The sequence below is a fragment of the Natrix helvetica genome (genome assembly GCF_964273705.1).
Source record: "Natrix helvetica genome assembly, chromosome: 9".
Lineage (NCBI taxonomy): Eukaryota > Metazoa > Chordata > Lepidosauria > Squamata > Natricidae > Natrix > Natrix helvetica.
Genome location: NC_138560.1, coordinates 22,244,001 through 22,268,227, shown reverse-complemented (window position 1 = coordinate 22,268,227; position 24,227 = coordinate 22,244,001). Strand labels below are relative to the sequence as shown.

At 46.2% G+C, this 24,227-nt stretch overlaps 1 protein-coding gene across 2 annotated transcripts in view; it reads right to left on the bottom strand.

Annotated features, from left to right (window-relative positions):
• Positions 1-21,690, bottom strand: part of TINAGL1 (tubulointerstitial nephritis antigen like 1) — a 45,635-nt gene extending 23,945 nt beyond the window's left edge. Inside the window, exons 1-5 of one of the 2 annotated variants that reach the window (XM_081962613.1) lie at positions 21,567-21,690; positions 14,186-14,518; positions 8,365-8,428; positions 1,389-1,481; positions 985-1,099 (exon numbers count right to left, since the gene is read on the bottom strand). In XM_081962613.1, coding sequence (XP_081818739.1) covers positions 985-1,099; positions 1,389-1,481; positions 8,365-8,428; positions 14,186-14,486 — 573 coding nt within the window. In that variant the 5' untranslated portion in view covers positions 14,487-14,518; positions 21,567-21,690. Of the gene's footprint in view, positions 1-984; positions 1,100-1,388; positions 1,482-8,364; positions 8,429-14,185; positions 14,519-18,445; positions 18,614-21,566 lie in introns of those variants that run through there. The other variant, XM_081962614.1, reaches the window with a different exon arrangement.
• Positions 21,691-24,227: the final 2,537 nt, after the last annotated feature.

Sequence of the window (24,227 nt, the reverse complement as noted above, 5' to 3'; positions counted from 1 at the left end):
CACAGAGGATCTAATTATGAATTACCGTCAAGAGCGTTTGCAACAAAGGTGGCATTCAGCCAGTACTGACAGGTTCTAGAGAACCGGTAGCAGAAATTTTGAGTAATTCGGAGAACCAGCAAATAGGCTGACCCTGCCCCCTCTGCCTCCCAGCTGATCTTCTTTTGTTGCCTGAACAGGAGAACGGAGCTGGAAAGGAAGTTAGTGAGGTGGGGAGGGAATGGGGATTTTGCAGTATCCTTCCCCTACCATGCCCACAAAGCCACACCGATAGAACCGTTAGTAAAAAATGTTGAATCCCACCACTGGTTTGCAGTGTTACTACTATTAGGAAACAACCCAGGAGCAAAACACAGCACACAGTGACTTAGACATTTAACAGTGGTTTATATACAACATATACAGAAATATACGTGATAACAAATGCCTGACAAGAAATCAGTCTTCTTCTTAACTCTACATGGAGAACTTAGCAATGGATAGCGGACACAAGGAGAGAGAGCCTTCTCCTGACTGCCTTATATAAACACTTCTTAAAGTGGTAAAGGCTTTTGTGGACCTTTTCATAGTCTTCAACTGGCTATACCAATGCTGATTCATCTTCATTGCATCAGCCTTACCTTACCTTTCATCAGCTTTACAGTTGCATCAGCTTTACAACTGATTTAGCTCTTCAATCTCAATACCTTTACAATTATGGTAACCCATTTTCTGGATTTGTGTAATGCCCGAAACCACAAACTAACCAAACAAACACCCATCTACTCTCCCTTCCAAAAGCCTTAACTAAAGTTTAAAAGAACCAATGGGTTGTGTGAATGAAACTACTAGCCCTTCAAAGAAGGTGTTGTGTAAACACACCATCCCAATCTACGTGAAGGTATAGCTGTAGGGATGAAACTAGAGGATGAAAACTGCACCCCAGGTGATGTTCCTGCCAGAAAAGCAAAATAAATCTAACAAATACGTGAGAAAACCACTTACATGAAGCTCATTCATATTCATGACAGATGTGGGAGGCTTGATAGTGCCAAGGCGATACCGAATGCCCTCCTCCAGTGTCATCCCCCAGAACTGGCTGTAGTTGGAAGCTCTCCAGCTAAAAAAAGACAGGAGACAATCTGCTAAAAAGACAAAGCTTGGCTCTGCCAAGGGAGAATGCTTAGAATGGGCCATAGTAATATTGTTAGGTTGCAACATCTGGATCCATTGTAGGATGAATTTAGTTTCCTCTTTTCAGAAAACATGAGCCTTAATTCCCAGTGATGGCTTCACAAATGCCCATAGTTTTTATTTTGAATTGATCCACAAAAGCATCTGGATGCGACCTAAATTCTTCCGTTCAGCCCATGCGCCATCAATTCAAAGAACAGAATTTTTGTTCTTACCCATAATCCCCTCTGTTGATGGCATCGATCATATCCCCATTGATAAGACAGACGTGGTTTTCACACTCCCATGCGCCATGCCCATTGCAAGTACTGTGGAGGAAAGACACAGAAAGGATAGTTAAGGACTCAAAAATCACAAAACCAAATCTGAGATCGGCAATTATAGGTAATCCTCAGTTTATGACCAAAATTGGGACCAGAATTTCCATTGCTCAGCAAGGCAGCTGTTACATCAGTCATACCTCATTTTATAATCTTTTCCGGCACATCTATAAGCAAATCACTGCTGCCATTAAATGAACCATCTGTGGTTAAGCAAAGGATGTGTCCTGACCTAGGTTTCCAAAAAGAAGGAAGCAGACTCCTTGTCCCAATAAAACCCCTTTTATTTAGCTTAAAGTGAATTCCTCTCCAGCAAAGTCCCGGCCAACAGTCTTTCATGAGATTTCACAACTACAGGCCTTTATCAGGCTTGGAGAGCTGCCAGGCCGATATCTTCCAAACTCCAAGCTGTAGCAACAATTACTTGGCAAGAAGCCAGGAACAGATGTTCACCCTAATGAATTGAACTAATTATCTCCTGCAAATTCCCCTCCCCTTTCGCTCCTCTTTATTCCCAAAGGGAGGGGCCATTCACTGTCCACCTGTGCCTTTACTCCCGAGTCGGCCCTTGTTCCTTAGCTGTTCCCTTCTCCTGGCAGCTCTGTGCATGCGCACACTGGGAACAGACTCCAGCTGTTCTTCTGCCCCACTAATGTCTGACTCCAAAAGCAGCTGATAACTGGCATACGGCTCTGGCTCCCTCTCTGCCTCTGACACAGAGCCCCCATCAGAGCCTTCCCCAGACTCCAGGACTGGCCCAAGTTCCTCCCCAACCTCCTCACTGTCTGAATCTGCTACCAGCTCCACTGGCCACTGGCAGGCCACAAAAGGATGATCATGTGATGCTGCAACCATCATAAATACAGATTGTCAAGCATCTGAATTTTGATAACATAACTGGGTGGAATGCTACGATGGTTGTAAGTGCAAGGATCAGTCGTAAATCACAATCAGATTACAGGATTAACCCATTCCCTGGCTTTGCACACACCATGTTGAGAAGGAGGGTGATTGGGGTGAAAACAGCTTTATCTAATAAACTCTTCAAGATTAAAACCAACCAAGCAAATCTAGCTTCTTGTGCCAAGCAGCTGAATGGGTTGGCACCAATCTTCTTAAGGGGGTTGAGTGAAACCAAGAGTTCTTTAAACACAGCACCTTTATGACACTCAGTTCCCAGCATTCCCCAGCCAGCATGCTGAGGAACATTGATTTAAACTAATAATACAAAGGTAACATCTCAGGGACCATGGGTGATCTGGCAAGTATCCAGAATGCCTCAACATTCCTAGACGTCACAGATTCCTGCACCATTTAGTGCACCATCTAGCAAAGATCAAATAACCTCCCGCTGTTTGTTTCCAGGAAACGGAACCAAGACGGATGAAGGGGGTGTGGGGAGCGCGGGGAAGGCTCAGCCAGAATTAATTGTTTCTGACCTTTGGTGGAGGAAACAAACTTTAACAATAAATGGATATTTTTAAAAAGCCCTTTCCTCTTGGATCTCAGCTCCACCACCTTTTCAAGGGCAGACGCAATAGACCTTGACTTGCTGTGCAAGAGGCAAAGTCCTAATTAAAAATTGCCCTTAAAAAAACTCATTTGTGTGTTTGTTTCTTGAGCGACTCTGTCCAAGGGCTCAGTTGGCAAACATACTGCAGAAAAACTCCTGGGTCTAGAACGGGAGGGCAAAGGTTGAACAGCAGGAGAAGTAAATGGAGTTTGAAAGGAAGGCTGCGTTCAGCTTCCAGTGGCTGCTGTTTCCCTTCAGGCCAATGGTCAGACATGCATAAGGACACACACAAGCCGCAACATTCCTCTTTTACTCCTGTCCATTTGATGTAAGTTACTAAAAAAGGAAAAACATGACATCAGTCCTTTCCTGCCCATCAATAATCTCTTGAGAGAAATGGAGACAGGGGCAGCTTCCCCCCCTTCCCACTTCTCCTTTACGTGTTGCCCATTCAAAGTCTCCTTCAAGTCAAGTACAGTTCCTGGTGACATCATGGATGGAGTGAGGTGCTTTTCTTGGCAGCTATGCAGAAAAGATCCGAGTGTGGCTTTATCTCAGGAAGTGTTTTGACTTCCAGCTTGCAGCCTTAACAATCCTTGAAAGGCTTCCATTCACCTCCTTCCTGGGTCTTTCAACCCACCTTGGGTTTTAGGGATCTACCAAACTCAACTAATTGGGCATCTACTAGACCTGTGATGGCTAACCCATGTCATGCGTGCCAGAGGTGGCACACAGAGCCCTCTCTGTGGACACACACACTGTGGCCAGGTGGTCTTTGTGGGTGCTAAAGCGCTTAAAAATGGCCCGAAAACAGCCAAAACCGGCCAAAAAACCAGGCCGTTTTTAGACTGTTTTGGGGGCATTTTCAGGGCCATTTTTGGGCCATTTTCAGGCTGTTTTTGACCTCCAGAATGGCCAAAAATAGCCTGAAAAACAGTTCAGAAAATGCCCTGAAAACAGATTGAAAAACTTCCTGAAAAATGGCCTGAAAATGCCCTGAGAGGCAGCCCAAAATGCTCCCAAAACAGCCGTGCACGCACCGGCCAGCTGATCTTCGGGTTTCTGGCACTCCGGTGCACACACATGCATGGGCATTCCAGTTTTGGCACTCGGTGCCGAAAAGGTTCGCCATCACTGCACTAGACCTTAGATAGCACAATGGGATCTAGTCGATTTCATAATTCTTTCATCAGATTCATCATGCCTAAGTTAAAATTACCACGGTTGGTGTTCCCATTTGATGCTTTGGTGTACTTTCTCCTAGTAGCTTCCTAGCAGGAGTAAACCCAATCGTTTCATTCTGTATTTATTTGTATCCCACCTTTATTCTTTTGATAAAGCGCCTACAAATATTCTCCTTTATTGGTGCAGAAATGAATGTTACAGAATAACGGCATGGAAATTCTGACGTGATATAAATATCATCCTCTACGCCTGCCTTCCTTTGAATGGCGCTGTCCAAATTTGGCTTAGCTGTCTGTCTGGGAAAGGGAGTCCTGGTCCAGCACATCTGGCAGGGCGCAGGTTGGGGGTGATAACTGTGCAGGCTGCATTTGGGGGATGGAGCTGCATTTAAGCAGCAACCTCGGCCGTGTGGAATACAACCCTCCCTTTCATAGAAGATTAAGAAACACCGATTAAGAACTTTTTGCCTCTTTGACGTGGAGCCCCAAGCAGTATTAGCTACTCTTGATGCAATGCTTGGCATTCTTGTTTGGTCCAAAAATCCACCACCACCCCTTTCCCCCCCCCTCCCTCTAAGCCTCCAGTGACAGAAAATGTTTCTCCTTTTATGGACTGGGTTAGCAAAAGCAGCTCCTACATTTCTGAGAGAGGGTGCTGAGAGAGGCCGGTTTCTGGAAGCATCCCAAAGTGGGCAGTCCTTTAAGGAAATGCCAGCTTGAAATCAGATTTTCCGAAGGGGCTTCCCAGGTCAAGTGAGGCCCAGCTTGGCTAGTTGGTAGCTACAATTCTGGCTTGCAGATCAGAACTCTCCTGATCTGACACCTGCTTCTAAGGGCAGACCCAGATTCAGCAGGGAAGAAATCCTCTCCCATCCTTTTGAAAGAATAATCCCACCTTTTCTGAAGCGATTGCTGACAAAATAAGATTGTTGTTTCAATTTCCTCCACTTTAGCCTGTGGCTGAATTCTCATAACTCTCTGAACTGGGGCAGTGAACAATCTAGCTGTGATCTCAGTTTCCGAAACCTAGTTGGTTTTCATGTGGATTTTTTTTAAAAAATACCGTATTTTTCGGAGTATAAAATGCACCAACATTCTGAAGAGGCAAATTAAAAAAAAGTTTTGCACTCTGCAGACCTCCCCAAAACGGCCCGTTTTTTGCTCATTTCTGCCCTCCCCAGCCCCCAGGAGCACTCCACAAGCCTCCTAAAGGCTATGCATGGCCATTTTGGTGAAGGAGGCAAAAAAATGCTGTATTCAGTGTATAAGATGCACCGAGGGGGGCGTTCCACCAGGTTCGCCTGGTGCGCCAATTGCGATCCCTTTTGGACCGGGAGGCCTTGCGCACAGTCACTCACGCGCTGGTGACATCTCGCCTGGACTACTGTAATGCTCTCTACATGGGGCTCCCCTTGAGGTGCACCCGGAGACTGCAGTTGGTCCAGAATGCAGCCGCGCGGGTAATTATGGGGAGATCGAGGTTCTCCCATATAACACCTCTCCTGCGCGAGCTGCACTGGCTTCCTGTGGCCTACCGGGTGCGCTTCAAGGTGTTAGTCACCAACTTCAAAGCGCTCCATGGCACAGGGCCTAGTTATCCGCGGGATCGTGTCCTGGCCCATACATCCCTGCGACCCATTCGCTCACACAGAGAGGGACTCCTCCGGGTGCCGTCCTCCAGAGAGTGTCAGGGGGCGGTGCCCAGGAGTAGGGCCTTCTCTGTGGTGGGCCCTACCCTTTGGAATGACCTCCCCCCAGACATTAGGACAACAACCGACCTCCGCTCCTTCCATATGAAACTGAAGACCTACCTGTTTCGACTAGCCGGCCTGGCATAACTCTACAGCTTCTCCACCCCTTGGTCATTTTTTAACTGTTAATTTTAGTTTTTAAATTTTTAATGTTATTGGGGTTTTAACTTTTTCTAAGCACTGTAATTTATTTATTTATTTTTACCTCCTGTATATGATACTGTTTTGATTGTTGCTTTTGTACGTCGCCCCGAGTCCCTGTGGGGAGAGGGGGCGACTAACAAGTTCAAATAAATAAATATTAAATAAATAATAAATACCGAGATTTTCAGCCTCTTTTTTGAGGGAAACGGTGCATCTTATACTCCCAAAAATATGGTAGTTTTTATTGAACAGTTTTCTTCCATTTTTGTAACACAATTGTCATCTTTGCAACATTTCCACATCGATATACATCCATTGTACCTCCATTTTCCCCTCTATATCCATACCTGTATACATATACGTAATTCTTTTATACATATGAATCTACAAGTGTACTAATTTATATACGATACATCTTACATTTTGTATCATGTCTATTTACGGTATACAGCTTTGTAACCATTTTCTAACTTCTTCATCTTTCTTCCCTTGATGCTTTCCTAATCTTTACATCTATCCTCTAACCATTTGTACCATATACAGTCCAAACCAAGTTGTATTCAGATTCTTCTTTATCTTTTATTTCTTTTGTAAGTCTATCCATTTCGGCGCACTCTTAACACTTTTCTTATCCACATTTTCCTCTGGTGGTATATTTTTGTTTTTTTCCAATTTTGTGCATAAATGATTCTAGCTGCAGTTATGACACATAATATTCAATATTGAAATTTTTCTCATAATTCCCTGTAATTATCAGGGAAAATAAAAAATAGTTCTGGTTTTAATTCACTTGGATCTTTTTTTTTAAATGCAGCTGATTGGTGGTGCGAATCCTAGGCTGCTCCTTGATTTAGGACACAGCATCTTGGCTAAACCCAGAAATGGGTTCCTCAAAGAAACTGTATGGAGCAGTTTGTATGAAGGCAGTCAGTGGGAATGAGAGGGACGGCTGCTGAAACTTTGGTTTCAATACTGACATGCTCAGTTCTGTTCTGTGTAGTCAGGAGCCCCAGGCACTTGGGAACACACATAATTCAAATTCCTCTCCATTCCAAAGTTTCTCCCCTTTGCTCCCAACCATAAACAGGCCCACAAGCCCTACTTGGAAGAACGCCTCAACCTAGGCCTTTAAGGCAGTCCTTAGCCTCTTGGCCTTCATTCCTTTTATAGGACCTGTAAGCTCATTTCGGCGGGGTGGGAGTGGGGAGGCACAGGAAACCAGGGTGGGGTGAGAGATGGAGAAAAGGAAGAATGAAAAGAATGGAAGAAGAGATTAATACAATACAATACAATAGTAGAGTTGGAAGGGACCTTGGAGGTCTTCTAGTCCAACCCCCTGCCTAGGCAGGAAACCCTATACCGTTTCAGACAGATGGCTATCCAACATCTTCTTAAAGACTTCCAGTGTTGGGGCATTCACAACTTCTGTTCCACTGATAATATCCACTGTAATAGATGTGCCTTGCCTTCATTTTGTCTTTTTTTACTGTGTTTCCCCCAAAATAAGACAGAGTTTTATTTTCTTTCGACCCCCAAAATAAGCGCTTGGCCTTATTTTTGGGGAGGTCTTATTATTTTTGAGGTGCAGGAGGCGGCGAGTGTGGTCACCTCATGGCTGCTGCTGTGTTGTAATATTTTCAGGGAGGGCTTATTTTAGCACATGCGCTCAAAAGCCCGATTGGGCTTATTATCTGGGGAGGTCTTATTTTCAGGGAAACAGGGTAATACCATGGAACTACAACACCCAGAGACCCCAGCATCCAGCATCACATAACTCCAAGGCATGATAGGAGGTGAAGAACGGGAACATTTCAATTAAGGGTGTCTAACCTTGGCAACTTTAAGACATGTGGACTTCAGCTCCCAGAATTCTATACTGGCTGGGGAATTCTGGGAGTTGAAGTCCACAAATTGTTTTGACCTAGGCTTTCTGACCCTTTTTTTTGTGAAAAACAGACCATTTTTGGGAGGTCTGCAGAGTGCAAAAACTTTTTTTAAAAATTTGCCTCTTCAAAATCTTGGGGCGTCTTATACTTTGAAAAATATGGTCGTCCTTGACTTAGTAATATTTGTTTAACAACCATCCAAAGTTACAATAGCACTGGAAAAAGTGACTTATAACCAGTCCTCAGGCTTACAACCATCACAGCATCCCTGCAATCACTGATCAAAATTCAGCACTTGGCAACCAGTGTGTATTCACAACAGGGGCAGCATCCTGTCTGACACAGCAAAACGGAGAGAAGGAACAGACTGAGCTCCCAAAACCCAAGACTTACCAGAGGTTGCAATTATCACGGTAAGTTGCTCCAGCATGGAACTTGACACCATTGCGAATGCAGCCTGGGGGGGGGGGAAAAGATGCCAGAACAAAGAGAGTTATTCTTCAGAGCTCTATATTTTGTAAGATGGCTCAGCATTTAGACCAGGACTGCCCAACCTTGGCAACTTGAAGACTAATGGACTTCAACTCCCAGAATCCCCCAACAAGCCATGCTGGCTAGGGAATTCTGTGGGTTGAGGTCCACAAGTCTTAAAGTGCTGGAGACTCTGATTCAGATTAATTTTTTGAAGAGGCAGCAAAGTCCTTGTTCTGTTATTAGTCAAAACCATGGCTTTGTGCCAAGAGGGAAAGCCCGTGGCATCACATACATCATGTAATGGCACAAATGGCATGAATTGTGTTGTTGACATCAGCTGCAAGGCAAATTGCACCATCTGGATGACTATTGCAATAGCATCACAATGTGAGTGAGGCCGCCAGAGTTTGTCCTGAATGCCTGTGATACAATGGCTTGCAGAAAACTTGGCTTATGGGGTGATCTTTCATTCAGGGGAACTAGTGGTTGGAGACTTTCCCCTTTGGCAGGCAATCTCTCCCCTCCTACATCTGGAATGCAGCTTTCCTTAGAACAGTATCCACGCAGGGGGTGGTAGCCTTTGGGCTATCACTTCCAGGATCCCCAATCACAGGCCCTGGACATTCCAGAGGTTGAAATTCTACACATCTGGATTGGGAAATCCAGGTTGGGAAAGCCTGCGAAAGAGGTGAAAGGTGAAATGAAGCAACATCAAAACCATTAGAATTACAACCATTCAGCTTGAATTTTTAAGAATACGCTACAGGAGAGAGAGAAGAGAGAATGTTGTGGCCCGCCAGAGGCCAGTGGAACTGGCAGCAAATTCAGAGAGTGAGGAGTTTGGGGAGGAACCTGGGCCAGTCCTGGAGTCTGGGGAAGGCTCTGATGAGGGCTCTGTGTCGGAGGCAGAGAGGGGGCCAGAGCCGTCCGACAGTTATCAGCTGCCTTCAGAGTCAGACATCAGTGAGGCAGACAAACAGCTGGAGCCAGTGTGTGCATGCACAGAGTTGCCAGACGAAGGGAACAGCTAAAGAACAGGGGTCGACTTGGGAGTAAGGCCACAAGTGGATGATGAATGGCCCCTCCCAGAGGGAATAAAAGAGGAGTGAAAGGGGAGTGGAGTTTGCAGGAGACAATTAGTTCGCTTCATTGGCTCGTGACTCTCAGAGGCTCCTTGCCAAGTTTTGCAGATATCGCCCTGGCAGCTCTCCAAGCCAGATAAGGTCTGTGATTGTAAATCCTCCTTTAAAAGACTGCTGGATGTGAATGAGAAGAATTCACAGTGAATTAATAAAAGGGGTTTTTGTCTTGGGAAGCCTCGGTCTGAACAGAGAAGAAGGAAGAGAGGAAAATTGAGGTTGATAAGATTGAGCTCCAGTTGCTCTTTTGAGGAGTGCAAAAAGAAAGGTGCAATTATTTTTACTGCACTACCATATTTTTTGGACTATAAGACACACCGGAGTATAAGACATAGCATGATTTTGAGGAGGTAAACTTTAAAAAAAAAGGTTTTGCATTCTGCAGGCCTCCCAAACCTCTGCACACCTCATTTTTTGCACACACAAAAAAGGGCATGCAGAGTTTTGGGAGGCTTGCAGAGTGCTCCTGGGGGCTGGGGGAGCAAAAAATGGCTTGTTTTTGCCTTCCCCCAGCTCCCAGGAGCACTTTGCAAGCATCCCAAATCCTTTGCACGTGCATTTTTGCAAAGGGGGCAGGGTTTCGATAGGCCAAAAATGCTGTATTCAGTTTATAAGACGCACCCAGATTTTCACCCTCTGTTTGGGGGGGGGGAAAAGGTGTGTCTTATACTTTGAAAAATACGGTATTTATTTTATTAATCAAATTTATATGGCCGCCCTCTCATGGAAAGTGATTCTAGGCAGTGTACAACATTATTATGCTTTGCTTGTGCATTTTTTTTCAATAAATCAGATGCTACAAACCCAGTAACATCATCCCTGGAAATATTTTGTTGTTCTATTTGCAGGCAGTTAAAGCATCGTTACGTTTTGACACTTGCAAGAGAACACAACGCATTCACAACTATGCACCCTGGAGTGGTTCTCTCCCACTCTCTTCTTCATCTAAACAATTACTTATAGTTTCAGGACTCCACTCCCTTATAAATATACATGGATCAGAAAAAATGCCTGGCTTCTAACCTATCCAAAGGGGGCGGGGGGTGAAAGCTTGTAAAAGTTAAACTGTATTTAAAACCCCACCATTATTCAACAGGGTTGGGTGGAAATGGATCCAAAGAGGTCAAAGTTTGATTTTATCCAAGTCTTCAACCCAGAACACATTTTGAAGGCAAACCTTCAGATCCTGAAAATGTAAAGGGTTGTACTGAGGCCTCAGCTGCATGGAACAGGGCATCGTTCAATCAGAAAATGTTCAAATCCAATTTGATTTTTAAATTCCCTGGCTTAACTTTTGGAAAATATTTCTCTACAGCTCTCAGAAGAGGCAGTGATGGACCAGACAGGCATTTTCTCACCTGCAGGATTTCCTTGCCTAATAACTTATTACAGTTTGCATAATCAGTCACATGTTTAGATTGGGTTACACTTTGTTATCCACCTACTGACCCAAAGACCTGGGTTAGACAGATGTTGTTTGATGGTGTTAAAGGGAACAGTGATAGGCTGTTCTAAGTAAAGTTAGGGGCTGTCAGACTCTTAAACACAACCACAATCACTCCACGCACACCAGTTATGTGTGCGTGGCTTGGTGGGCGTGCCATGGCATGGCTTGGTGGGCGTGGCCTGGTGGGCGTGGCGGGGGAAGGTTACTGCAAAATCCCCATTTCCTCCTGATCACCTGGGACTTGGGAGGCAGAGAATAGATGGGGGCAGGGCCAGTCCAGTGATGTGGTTTTACGATCTTTCTTACCACAGTTGTGAAGCGAATCACGACAGTTGTTAAATTAGTAACACGGTTAGTAAATGAATCTGGTTCTCCCCCGTTGACTTTGCTTGTGGGAAGTTTGCAAAAGGTGATCAGGTGATCCTGGGACACAGCAACCACAGGGGTGAAATTCAGCAGGTTCTGAGCGGTTCTGGAGAACCGGAAGTGGAAATTTTGAGTAGTTCAGAGAAACGGCAAGTACCACCTCTGGCTGGCCCCAGGAGTGGGGAGGAAATGGGGATTTTGCAGTATCCTTCCCCTATCGTGCCCACCAAGCCACGCCCACTGAACCAGTAGTAAAAAAAATTGAATTTCACCACTGAGCAACCGTCATAAATACATGCCAGTTGCCAAGCATCCAAATTTTTAACGCATGACCAAGGGGATGCTGCAACAGTTATAAGTGTAAAAATGGTCATAAGTCATTTTTCCCAGTGCCATTGTAATTTTGAATGGTCACTTAATGAAAGATTGGAAAGTGAGGATGTCCTGTATAGAATTCAGCTTTTTTCCTCCTACCTCTTCCTCCTTTTTTGAATCCCAACACCATAAAAACATCTCAGAAGGAGACTTAAAGCAGCATTTGGGTTAACAGCCTGGATTTAGAGCAGGGGTGGGCAACCTTAAGCCCTCAAAAAGCCATTTGGACCCATTTCCCACAGAAAAGAAAACTCCGGGAACCACAAAAACCTTCCCGTGCCTGACTGTTTCTTGAGCGGCCACCAAACTAGCGTATGTAGTTGAATTAAACGTTCTGTTTTCTCCTGAAACTTTTCTTTTCTTGGATCTGTCCATGGTTGGCCTACCAGGGGTTGAAAAGCTCAATAAATTGTGTGCCGGCAGGTATCACATATTGGCGGTTGTGATGCATATTTTGAGCGACAGGGAGCCGCAGCAGAGGGACGAAAGACCCACATGCAGCTCCTGGGCCACGGGTTGCTGACCCCTAGGTGAGAGAAATGGCAGATTGCTGAGAGCAGGGGTGTCCAAACTTGGGAACTTTAAGACTTGTGGACTTCAACTCTGGCTGGGGAATTCTGGGAGTTGAAGTCCACAAGTCTTAAAGTTCCCAAGTTTGGACACCCCTGGCTGAGAGCATCACTTCTAGCCTCTCCATCAGGAATCCAGTAGAAAGAGAGCTATTGTACCAAAGCAAAAAAATAAATAAATCAGATTTTCCTTATTGGGGGCCAAGGAAAGAGATGAGGTTGCTGCAGAAGTGACTTGTATCCATGGTGGGACTGATTGTAGTTGTTTGAAAGGCTGTTTCATAAACCCAGGAATGACTTCTGAAATGTGGGTGGGTGGAAACCCTTTTGGATTTAGCAAGCAACAATACAACTATACATCCACACTGCTCAATTTTTGAACCTATTTATAAAGGCTTATAAATCCTAACACTTTTTAAACAAAAACGAGTGACTAGTTTGCAATATTATATATCAATTAAATAATAGTTGTGATGCTCCTCCCCTCCACAACATGTCAGTTTCTCTCATTGTCTTTTAACGGATGTATGATTTATTTTTAATCCTGAGTGAGCCACCAGCGTTGTTCACAGGTCTGTGGCCTTAAAAATTGAAATAATAAATGAATACAAAGCTATGTTACTGTATTACTATTGCAGAAAAGAACACTATGAATCCTTAAAAAAAGAAAAGCAAAGTAAAAAAGGCAAAAAGAAAAAATATATAAAACAAAACTTCTTTTAAAAAGTACATTCACATACAGAGGGGAGGGGGGGGGCAAAAAATATATTGAATTGCAAATGTGGAATTCTTTCCAAGTTTCTTCTTGGTAGACACTACCAAGAAGAAAACCCCACTCCCACCAATGCTGAAAGGGCAAATCTGTAATATATAAACAGACAGCAAATCTCACTCCCTTCTAGCACTGATGATATTACCTAGTTGGGTAATGAAACGTCTGCAAGCACACAGTCAAGCTCAGAGGATACCATTGGCACCACAGTTCAACCCAGAGCTACAAATGCTGCATTCTCTTTTATTGAATTGCAAATATAAACTGGGGGGGGGGGGGGAATTAGCAGTCCAGGATGAAACTGGTGGTAAGAGACGGTGGAAGACTGCAAGATTCACAGACCTTCTTCTCCGTTCTGATCAGCCCTGCACTCACCATTAGAATAAGGATGTGCTTAGGGTACCAAGGGAAAGGGAAACCATTGAGTTCCCCCTCCCCACGCCACCGTTATGCCTTTAATTCTTCCACTGTTTTGAGCCCTGAATGAATTTTTGCACCTTGCCACTTAACCCGTGGAAGGGCCAAGGGGAATTGTTCAAAAATGTTAGCAAACAGATTCTCTGCCCGGTTGCTGGGTGGGCGTGGCCATGGTGAGTGTGGTCTAGTTGGCCTCCTGCACCATGGCGGCGGGGGGGTCATTTTCACCCTCCCTGTGCTCCAGAGGCTTTTCTCAAGCATCCGGGAGGGTGAAAAGGGCCTCTTCTGGGCTCCGGTAGCCATTTCCGGCCTTCTGGAAGTTCCGTGAGGCCCGTTTTTCACCCTCCTTGAGTTTCCGCATGGGCCCTGTCCTTACCTGGCATCCAAAACCTGCCGCGTGGAGATTTCTGGGAAGGGAGGAGCGTGGTGGGCAGGGCCAGCCAGAGGTAGGATTTGCAGGTTTACCAAACTGGATAGGTTCTTAGCTAGAGGATCGCCCGAACCCGTGCAAACCTGTCGCAGCCCACCCCTGAAACCATTGTTGGGCTGGGCTTAGGGTATCCATCCGTTGGCCTTAATCCAGCCCTTATTCCTATTCAGCAGGAAATCTCTGCCGTACTTTCAAATCAGGTGCAACTTCAGATCCACTGCTTACCTTTCTGCACTGGATAAGGTGGTTCGATGCCCAAGCAGTATTCCCAAAAATCAGGACAACAATCGGATATGGTTCGGTTGCAGAAGAGGTCACAGTAGCAAAGGGTATCGAAGTAGGAGACAGTGCAGGCATCATCTCTCCCGTGGCAACAAGCATCCTGCCGGCCACAGTACGAGCCTTCCGCATCCCGTATCCCCTGTTCGTGCAATCCAGGTGCCAGTTCCCTCCGCGTGCGATGCACCCGAGCAGGAAGGGTCTCACCCATCAACAGTAAGGTGCACAGAAGAATCCAGCTTTTCATGGTGCCTTCTGAGTTACTGAATCCCAGATGTTCTGGAGAGAGGAGACAAATAAATCTGGAATCACGTAGCACAACTTCCACCTAGCCCAGTCTGCTAAGAACAGAGCCCTTGGAAAGATATGAATTGCCCACAGGTGAACTGGAAAGCACTGGGAGAGGCTTTGATTCTTTTGCAAGGATGTTTCCTAAACTGGGTCATTGGGAAGCAGAGGGAGAATATTCTCCTAATGAATTTTGCTCACTATAATCACATACCACCTGAGGTAAATCCTTCAAGATAGACCAGACCAGGAATTCGGTATCACACAGGCCAATTATTTTTGTTGTAAAGCTGTAGGAGCAGAACCTTTCTGTCTGAATATGTTTCCCCTTCCCTCCCTTTATTTTTGTGAGAAGTAGGGAAGGTCTTGCGTGAGATGCTTCCTCAGGTTACATTCCTCTTCAAACTCAAGTTTCTTTTATCACCACAATGACTTGGTAGTGATTTTTCCTCCTGTCCCTCAAGGCCATTTCTTCTTTCTCCTACCCCCCATTTTTGCCTTGATCAGAAATTCCAGGACAATAGGGGAACCAACTACGTGGAAGGTAGGACTAACCCATCCCTTGTGCTATTACAGCCATCAAAACTACATGAAGGCATCCCTGTCAGGTGCAAGCAACCAGATCCATATATGGGGGGGGGGGGTGTGTGTTCAAGTTTATTGTAAAAGGTAAGGGTTCCCCTTGCACATATGTGCTCATTCTCGACTCTAGGAGGCGGTGCTCATCTCCATTTCAGAGCCACCACTGTCTCCAAGGTCATATGGCCAGTATGACTAAACACCCAAGGGACACGGAATGCTGTTACCTTCCCACCAAGGTGGTTCCTATTTTTCTACTTGCATTTTTACATGCTTTCAAACTGCTAGGTTGACAGAAGCTGGGACAAGTAATGGGAGCTCACTCTGTTATGCAGTGCTAGGGATTCAAACCACCAAACTGCCGACCTTTCTGGTCGACAAGCTTAGCGTCTTAGCCACTCAGCCACTGCATCCCATGTTTATTGTACTCTACCTGTAATACGAGAATCTCCCCAGGCTTGGGAATTAACAGATAAGGACCCATGGAACTTAGGGAGTGTCAATCCTTAGTCTCTTGCTGCTGTGCAACAACTCAAGGCTAACTCCTCACTTGATCCCTCCTCCTTGCCTGGCTGGGAGTTTCCCAACAGTCCAGGAGTTGAGGTCAAGAATATGTTCTTTGCTTCTAACCAAAGATTCTACATGTCCCCCTTGGAGTCTATTGTCCCGCCCTTTCTAACATCCTTAGCATGGGTACGTTTTGGGTGAGCGTTTTACCTATAAAATGCCAAATCTGGCTTGAATCATTTCTGTTACATCGTCATGTCCATTGCTGGCCCCACCATGTCCCTTGAGCTCAGGCTTCCTAACCAGCTCTCAGAAGGAGAGATTACATTCAGGACATTGTCCTGCTTCCACAGTCATCCAGAATGGAAAAAAAAGCAAGCAAAAAGTTTGAACTCTTGACCTGAAAGAGCTCACTTGAACTAGGAGGGGAGGGAACAACCATCCCACATGAGCCTGTTTTGGTGGAGACTCAGAAGCTGGTATGTCACAGCCAGTTAATTCCATGACTCTTCGCTTCCTTCCTCTTCTCACTTTAGCCTCACCCACAAGTTGTGAAGTAGATTTGACTAAGGACCATCACATGCCCTACAAGAAATAGCCCATTATCCTTTCTGAGGGACATGACTGCACAACCTTGCCTTCAACACACCTACTGTCTATAGCCATGATGGCGAACCTGTGGCACGCAGAGTCATTTGTTAGGGCACACGAGGTGTTGCCCTGTCAGTTCTGGCACGCCAGCTGACTTTGGTCATCTCTTGAGGCCGTTTTTCACACTCCGGAGCCTTCAGGGAAGCCTTCTGAAGGCCCTAGAGGGCAAAAAACAGCCCTACGGACAAACCAGAAGTCACCATTCCCAAACTTCCAGGTTCCCTGCAGTTCAGTTTTTCACCCTCCGGAGGCTTCAGGGAAGCTCCTGGAGCCTCTGGAGGGTCTCCGGGGTGGCTGTTTCAGGGGAGGCTTTCTAGGAGCCTGGGGAGGGTGAAAAAACCACAGCAAAAGTGTGTGTGGGGGGGGTTGGCGCTGGTCACGCACACATGCGTGCGGGGGGCGTGCATAGCATTATGGGTGTGTCATGCCCATGCATGACCCCCCCTGCGTTCCCCCCGCTTTTGGCACGGGAGCCAGAAAAGGTTAGCCATCACTGGTCTATAGCAAAAGAGCACATCGCCAGTAGCCACAGACACATCTCTCCGTGCTGCACTTCACAAGTGCCATTTGTCCACTTTGGCTGGTCCAAAGCTCAGCCAGGCAGTCATTCTGCAGTGGATTATTTCAGGGTAAGCTTAAAGTCAGGGATGGGGTGAGGTTTGGGGATTGGGGATTGGTTCAGGGGTGAAATGCTACCGGTTTGCACCAGTTCGTGCAAACCGCTAGGGACGATTGTTGTTAGTTCCGCGAACCAGTAGTAAAAAAAAAAAACTTCCAACGATCGTGCATCTCAGTTATGAGTCACGCTTTCCCCCCACTTTTTAAAGCATTTTTTTTTCCTGTCTGTTTGTCCAAACTGGCAGGAAAAAAAATGCTTTAAAAAAATGAAAAAAAGCTTCGAACAATCGCACAGATCAGCTGTGAGCCGCACGATCCTCGGAAGCTTTTATTTCACTTTTTAAAGCATGTTTTTCCTCCCTATTCGCCCAAATCGACAGGAAAAAAATGCTTTAAAAAGTGGGCGGGGGGGAAGGTGCCCACAATCGTATGGCACAGCTAAACTCCCCCCCACACACACTTCTTAAAGCATTTTTTACTACCAGTTCCGGCAAATAGGTAGTAAAAAATGCTTTAAAAATTAAAAAAAGTTGACCATGCCCACCCAGTCACATGGCCACACCCACCAAGCCACGCCCACCAAGCCATACCCAGAGAACCGGTGGCAAATTCTTTTACATTTCACCACTGGATTGGATGCTCTGCTTCTATTGCCCCACAGTGCTGACAGGCCCCAACTCTGATCCTTTGCTAAGTGGGGATGAAAAGAATCCTAGGATACTAGGATGACTTCTTCAACTATGTCAGGACTGAGATTGAAGGGAGCCTAGCAACTCATTTATCTGGTCTATGTACAAAGATGGTCTGGTTCACAAATGTTGTGTGAAATAAAGCCAGGGACGTCTCACAATACATTGAGCCCGAGATTACCCAATCCTATTTTCCCTTGGTCTTACGAGTTGTGGGAACCCAGCCAATGTATGCACACATACAGATTAACAGAGTTGGAAGGGACCTTATAGGTCATCTAGTCCAACCCCCCACTCAAGCAGGAGACCCTACACCATTTCTAACAAATGGCAGTCCAGTCTCTTCTTGAAAGCTTCCAGTGATGAAGCTCCAACAACTTCCAAAGGCAACTTCTTTTCCATTTGGTTGATTGTTCTCACTATCAGAAAGTTCCTCCTTATTTCTAGGTTGAATCTCTCCTTGGTCAGTTTCCATCCGTTATTCCTTGTCCAGCCTTCAGGTGCTCAAGCAGGAGACCCTACACCATTTCTGACAAATGGCAGTCCAGTCGCTTCTTGAATTGGACTGCCATGTGAATGGCTTTCCCTTTCTCTTCCCAGGGAACTGGACACTTACACCTATTTGGTTTATTCCCTGGATCGTTTTTCTCTTGTGCATATGAACTAATCAAAAAGCAAAAAACGACAAACCTAGAATGCCCAAATTAACCTGCTTGGGGGAAAGGTGTTCCTACAGAAGAAAATCTGGGCTATATCCCCTATCCCCTGTTTTGTTAGCCATGGACCCGGTAGCCACCTTCTCCACCCCTTTGCAAGGGAATCCTCTCCTGCCCTTCCCACTCCCCCAAACCTTCCCCTCGTAAGGAATGAAGACCTCCTGGATGATCTCAGCTGGCAGCAATGCAGTAGGGCCACCATTCCCAAAAGCAGAGGCAGCAGCGGTGGCCACCAACTCCGGAGGAAGAAGCCGAAAGTCAAAAGCCAAGGAAGGAATTTCCTCTGCCTTTCCTGTCCACCGTTCCCTTGGACTTCCGGGATGCAGAGGCCATCCCAGCAAGCTTCAGGTTTCATGTTGATTAACTTTGCTCCCTGACCTCTTTCAACAAAGTCCAAAGCAACCAAAGGTTTGTTTTATGTGCCTTATCTGCCCCGACCAGCAGTGTGAACTGTGGGCTTCAGAGATACGTTCAAGCTCAGAAGGGATTCGTTTCTTGCTTTTGTTTCATTTCAGAAGCATTTTGACAGGGGCAGCAGGAACATGCAATGATCCCAGAAGACCAGATTGCTCTACTAGAGATCTACTGATCCACCAGGTCCTTCTGAGGGGAGGTCTCTAATAGCAGAAGGTTTATAGAGTTATTAAAAGCTGCACTGGTGACCGTCTAGTCCAGTGATAGCTAACCTTTTTGTCATCACATGCCAAATTGCGTGCTAGGGGTGTCATGCTTGTACACATGTCCACACCCATAATGCAATGTGTGTGCAACACACACATCCCCCATGCATACGCATCCGCCACCCACCCACCCACCCACCACAGTCCATTTTGGGCTTAGCAGGCCTCCCTGAAGCCTCCCGGGACCAAAAACAGGGTGCAGGGAGTGGCAGCCCTTGCATTCTCCTCTTACACTGTGCATGTGTGTGCCTCCCCCATGCATGCACACGTACCTTCCACATGTGCCCCCCCCCCACACATGCATGGCAGAGACCCGAAAATCAGCGGGCCCGGGGGAGGCGCACGCACATGCGTGGTGGAGCTGTGGGGCAACAGCCCGCGTGCCTGCTGAGAGGGCTCCACGTGTCACCTGCGATACGCGTGCCATAGGCTCCCCATCACGGATCTAGTCAAAAGGTCTGTTGCTGCCCCATCCAGCTGCACCGGATGAAGGAAATCTATGCCTGGCCAGGCACTCAAATGCAAACATCAGCTGCATGTTTTAAACTGAATCCATGTCAATCTGCCTAAGTGCTCAGAGTCCACCTCTGCTTGAATGCTTAACTAATATGGATTTAAAAAAACAAAACAATTCTGAAATTTTAGAATAGCACTGGAAAAATTGTTTACAAAATGGGGAAATGCCCTTCTAAAATGCTTTGCATGCCACTTCTGTCACCTTGGGAGAAAGGTAAGCGTTTTCTTTCCAAAATGATTTTCCTAGCCTTTTTTTAGACCTTGATGAGATTCCTCTGGCAGAAAAAGGGATAAAAATCAAGGACCTCATCATTGAGGGCTGATGAGCAGAATGATCAATCAATCCATTCTTTCGTTTCAGGACTCCGGAGTCTTAAAAGAAATCCATGGAGTATTTTTATTCAATAAAGGAGAATATTTTGTAGCTCAAGGTTGAAATGAGGGGGTCCTTGGTGCTCTCGGAGCTGGATTGTTTTCTTCCAGGTGTTTCATGACCCAAGCCAGGTAACAACACTCACTGGTGATATTACCTAGTTTGGTAATGAAACATCTGCAAAAAAACAACCACAATCCAGCTCAGAGAGCACTAAGTACCCCTCATTTCAGAAATGCCTTTTTCCACTATTGTACTGGCAAGTAGCATTGCATTCTTTCTTGCCTGTTCTGCATTTTAATCACCTGCTGTGCCCATTTAAGCCAGTTCCGCTTGATCAAACACCAGGGTTGCGTTCACACACTGCCCTTCACCTGCTTTCAGAATTAACCCATTTTCTGGAAGGAGAATCACCCAGTGCACTATTCCTGAAATGATCCAAATTGCTTGAGTTCAGACAAGGCGCTCAGCTATCTCAACCCCCCCCCCCCCAACTGTTCACATTCACTCAGCTTGGCATATAGCAGAAAGAGCAAAGGCAGGGTTTCTTTCCTAAGCAGGGGGTTGGACTAGAAGACCTTCAAGGTCCCTTCTAGGGGAAGTAAAGAAGGGAACGGAGAGGAGGAAATAAGAATGGAGAGAAGGAGAGAAGAAGGGAGGGAAGAAAGGAAGGAAGTAGAAGTAGGGTTGTAAAATAAGATAGGTGTATGGGATGGTAGATAAGCAATCTCGATTGTATTTTTAACTTTAGGGAGAGGAAAAAACTGTTATAAATGTCAAAGGATAACACATATTATCAATAATAGTTATGAGACTGTATATTTATGAGTGTATGTATGAGAAATAAAAATGAAAAACTTTTTTTTTTTAAAAAAAGGTCCCTTCCAACTCTGTTATTCTATTTTGAGGTGGTTTTGTGTGTATGTGTGTGTGTTGCAGTTAGGCATGATTGACTCCAGCCACAAGACCACACCTTCAAAGCTCCAGAAGGAGCAGAGATTTCGGCTTTGAGGGTCCAAACCGGAAAACTTTGCCATGGAAAATCAGGAGTTTTCTTTATTTTGTTAAAAGGCACCAGCGCTCTCTGCTCACTTCATCTGATGCCTCTGTGAGGGGCAGCTCCTCAAAGTTTGTGCCTTTTAATAAAAATTTGCCTGCGGGGGTAGGGGTGGGGGTAGGGGGCGGAACGGTGCTATTAGACATCCTCAGATGCTAAGACACTGAGCTTGTCGATCAGAAAGGTCGGCAGTTCGGCGGTTCGAATCCCTACTACAGGTCTTCTGCGTGAGCAGGGAGTTGGACTAGATGACCTCCAAGGTCCCTTCCAACTCTGTTACTGTTTCTTGCCAGGTGAATTAACACCGCTCTCCTTGCCACGGAGTTCTCCTTTCAGATTCGGAAGTGGATAGGAAGATGCAGACCCAAAGAACGACTTAGCATCTCCTGAAGGGGATGACCTTTTCCCCTTTCGAAGCGGGGAGCATCAGCGGACCCAACCCTGTTCTAGCCACTGCCCAAATCTCGGCCGCCCTGCTTTCCGCTTCCTCCCGGCTCCTGAGACTGCATTCCCCATCATCCCCGCCCTCTCCCGGTGCCCTAACCTGCCTGTAAGCATCAGAGGAAGGAAGCGAGGTGGAGAAGGCGAAAGAAAAGAAAGTGAAGTGGGAAAAGGGAGGGAGAGAGAATTTTGCCCCACCAAAACTCTCGTACCTGGCGCGCCTCTGCGCAAACGGAGCGGTCGGTCTCTCCGCCTCTGCCTGAGCGCAAAGTCAGGCGTTGCAGGCGCACGTCCCTCTCTCCCTGGCTGTCCTGGCCCTCACCCTTATATGGAGTCGGGGACTCCCAGCCCACCTCCCCTCCCTTGGGCCCTCCCTTCCTGCCCACTCCGCAGCCACGAGAGAGCCAGGCAGGTAGGGCTGGCTGGCTGATGGGTAGACGGACTGGACTCGCTCCTGAGACCCGGTGGAAGACTTCGAGGCTCAGTCGGAGCGCGCCTCGGTGCCAACTTCGCCCGCTGGCCTCGAAGCAGCCGCCCTCCAACTTCGCCTTCCCCTTGAAACCGCTGCAGCTGCGATAAGCTACCGAGGATACGGTCAAAAAAGTCAGGATGGCGACCGCAGCGGGGTTTTTTTTTCAACGCATCGCATATCTTGTGGACATCCGACAATAGGAAGGAGCATCGCTTGAGCCTCCGCAATGGGTCGTCGTAGACCACTAGGCGCATCCAAAGCACCCGAGGGCAGGACGAGAAAGAATGGTTGGAAATTAATCAAAGAGAGAAGCGACCTGGAATTAAGGAGAAACTTCCTAACAGTGAGGACAATTAACCAGTGGAACAGCTGGCCTCTAGAAATCGTGGGCGCTTCTGGGTGCTTTAAAAAAAAAGAATCTAGACAGTCACTTGTCTGAAATGGTATAGAATTCTCCTGTTTGAGCAGAGGGCTGGACTAGAAGACCTCCAAAGTTCCTTCCAGCTCTATTCTATTCTATTCTATTCTATTCTATTCTATTCTATTCTATTCTATTCTATTCTATTCTATTCTATTCTATTCTATTCTATTCTATTCCATTCCATTCCATTCTATTCTATTCTATTCTATTCTGCATTCCCATTCTACATTCCTATTCTATTCTATTCTATTCTATTCTATTCTATTCTATTCTATTCTATTCTATTCTATTCTATTCTATTCTACATTCCCATTCTATATTCCCATTCTATTCTATTCTATTCCATTCTTTCCCTGTTCTATTCTATTCTATTCTATTCTATTCTTCTTTGGAGACCCACCTCACTGCACTGATAATGAGCCCCCTCCTGGCTCATTATGGGCCAAACTGGCTTACCTTCCCAAGTCGGGTGATCGTGGAAGGAGAGTGGGGTGGGAGGGAGAGGCAAGGAACCCCCTCCAGGAGCATAATGCTCCATGGGTCTGTGGGATAGGGTTCAGGAACCCCTGTGGGTTAAGAACATAATAATGCATTTGCTTGCCATACCAGGCTTGACTATGGCTAAGGAATAGAAGACTCCTCCTCCCTATTTTCTTCACAACAACAACCCTGTGAGGTGGCTTGGACTGAGAATGACTGGCCCAAAATCACCTAGCTGACTTTATGCCTAAGGAAGGACTAGAACTCACCATCTCCTGGCGATTGGCCCAAAGACACCCAGTCAGTTTTCATAACTAAGGTGTGTGTGACGGTCGGGAGGGGGGCGGTGGCAGGGGATGGTTTTGTGCAAGGAGCAGGCATGTGAGCTCACACGCACAGCTCTATTTGCACAAGTGGAGACCACCACTTGTGCGGTCCAGTTCCGAACAGCCATGGCCCAGTAGTTGGCCGTACTCCAGCAATTGGGGATCCCTGGACTAGACAAACAGGAATATAGCCTATATACTGGTCAACTCCTAATGACTCTGGACAGCTCACAATAATCAAAATAAAGAAAGGTATTTATTTAAGAAAATGTGCATGGCCACCCAACTCACACTCCGTGACTCCAGGCACTTCAACAGTAATAAATTGCAACAAAACCAGTAGAAAATTACAAGGGCAATGAAGCAAAAGGTCTCTCTCTCTCTCTCTCTCTCTCTCTCTCTCTCTCTCTCTCTCTCTCTCTCTCTCTCTCTCTCTCTCTCTCTCTCTCTCTCTCTCTCTCTCTCTCTCTCTCTCTCCCCCTCCCTCCCTCCCTCCCTCCCTCTCTCTCTCTCTCTCTCTCTCTCTCTTTCTTTCTCTCTCTCTCTCTCTCTCCCTCTCTCTCCCTCCCTCCCTCCCCTCTCTCTCTCCCCCACCAAGTCAGCCTGGGTGAAGAGCCAGGTCTTCAAGGTACTTGTAAATAATGGCAAGGAGAGTGGGGAAACCTTGTTCCAGAGCTCTGTCACCACACTATAAAAAAGATGTTGAGATGCTAGAAAAAGTGCAGAGGAGAGCAATCAGGATGATTAGGGGACTGGAGACTAAAACATATGAAGAACTGTTGCAGGAACTGGGCATGGCTAGTCTAGGGAAGAGAAGGACCAGGGAAGACATGATAGCAGTCTTCCAATATTGGAGGGACTGCCACAGAGAGGAGGGGGTCAAGTTATTTTTCAAGGCACCTGAAGGCCAGATAATGGATGGAAACTGAACAAGGAGAGATTCAACCTGGAAATAAGGAGACATTTTCTAACAGTGAGAACAATCAACCGATGGAACAGTTTGCTGCCAGAAGTTGTGGAAGCTTCATCACTTGAAACTTTCAAGAAGAGATTGGACTGTCATCTGTCAAAAATGGTGTAAGGTCTCTTGCTTGAGTGGTGGGTTGGACTAGATGACCTATAAGATCCCTTCCAACTCTGTTAATCTGTTTGGAACTGATATTCTTCATGCTGG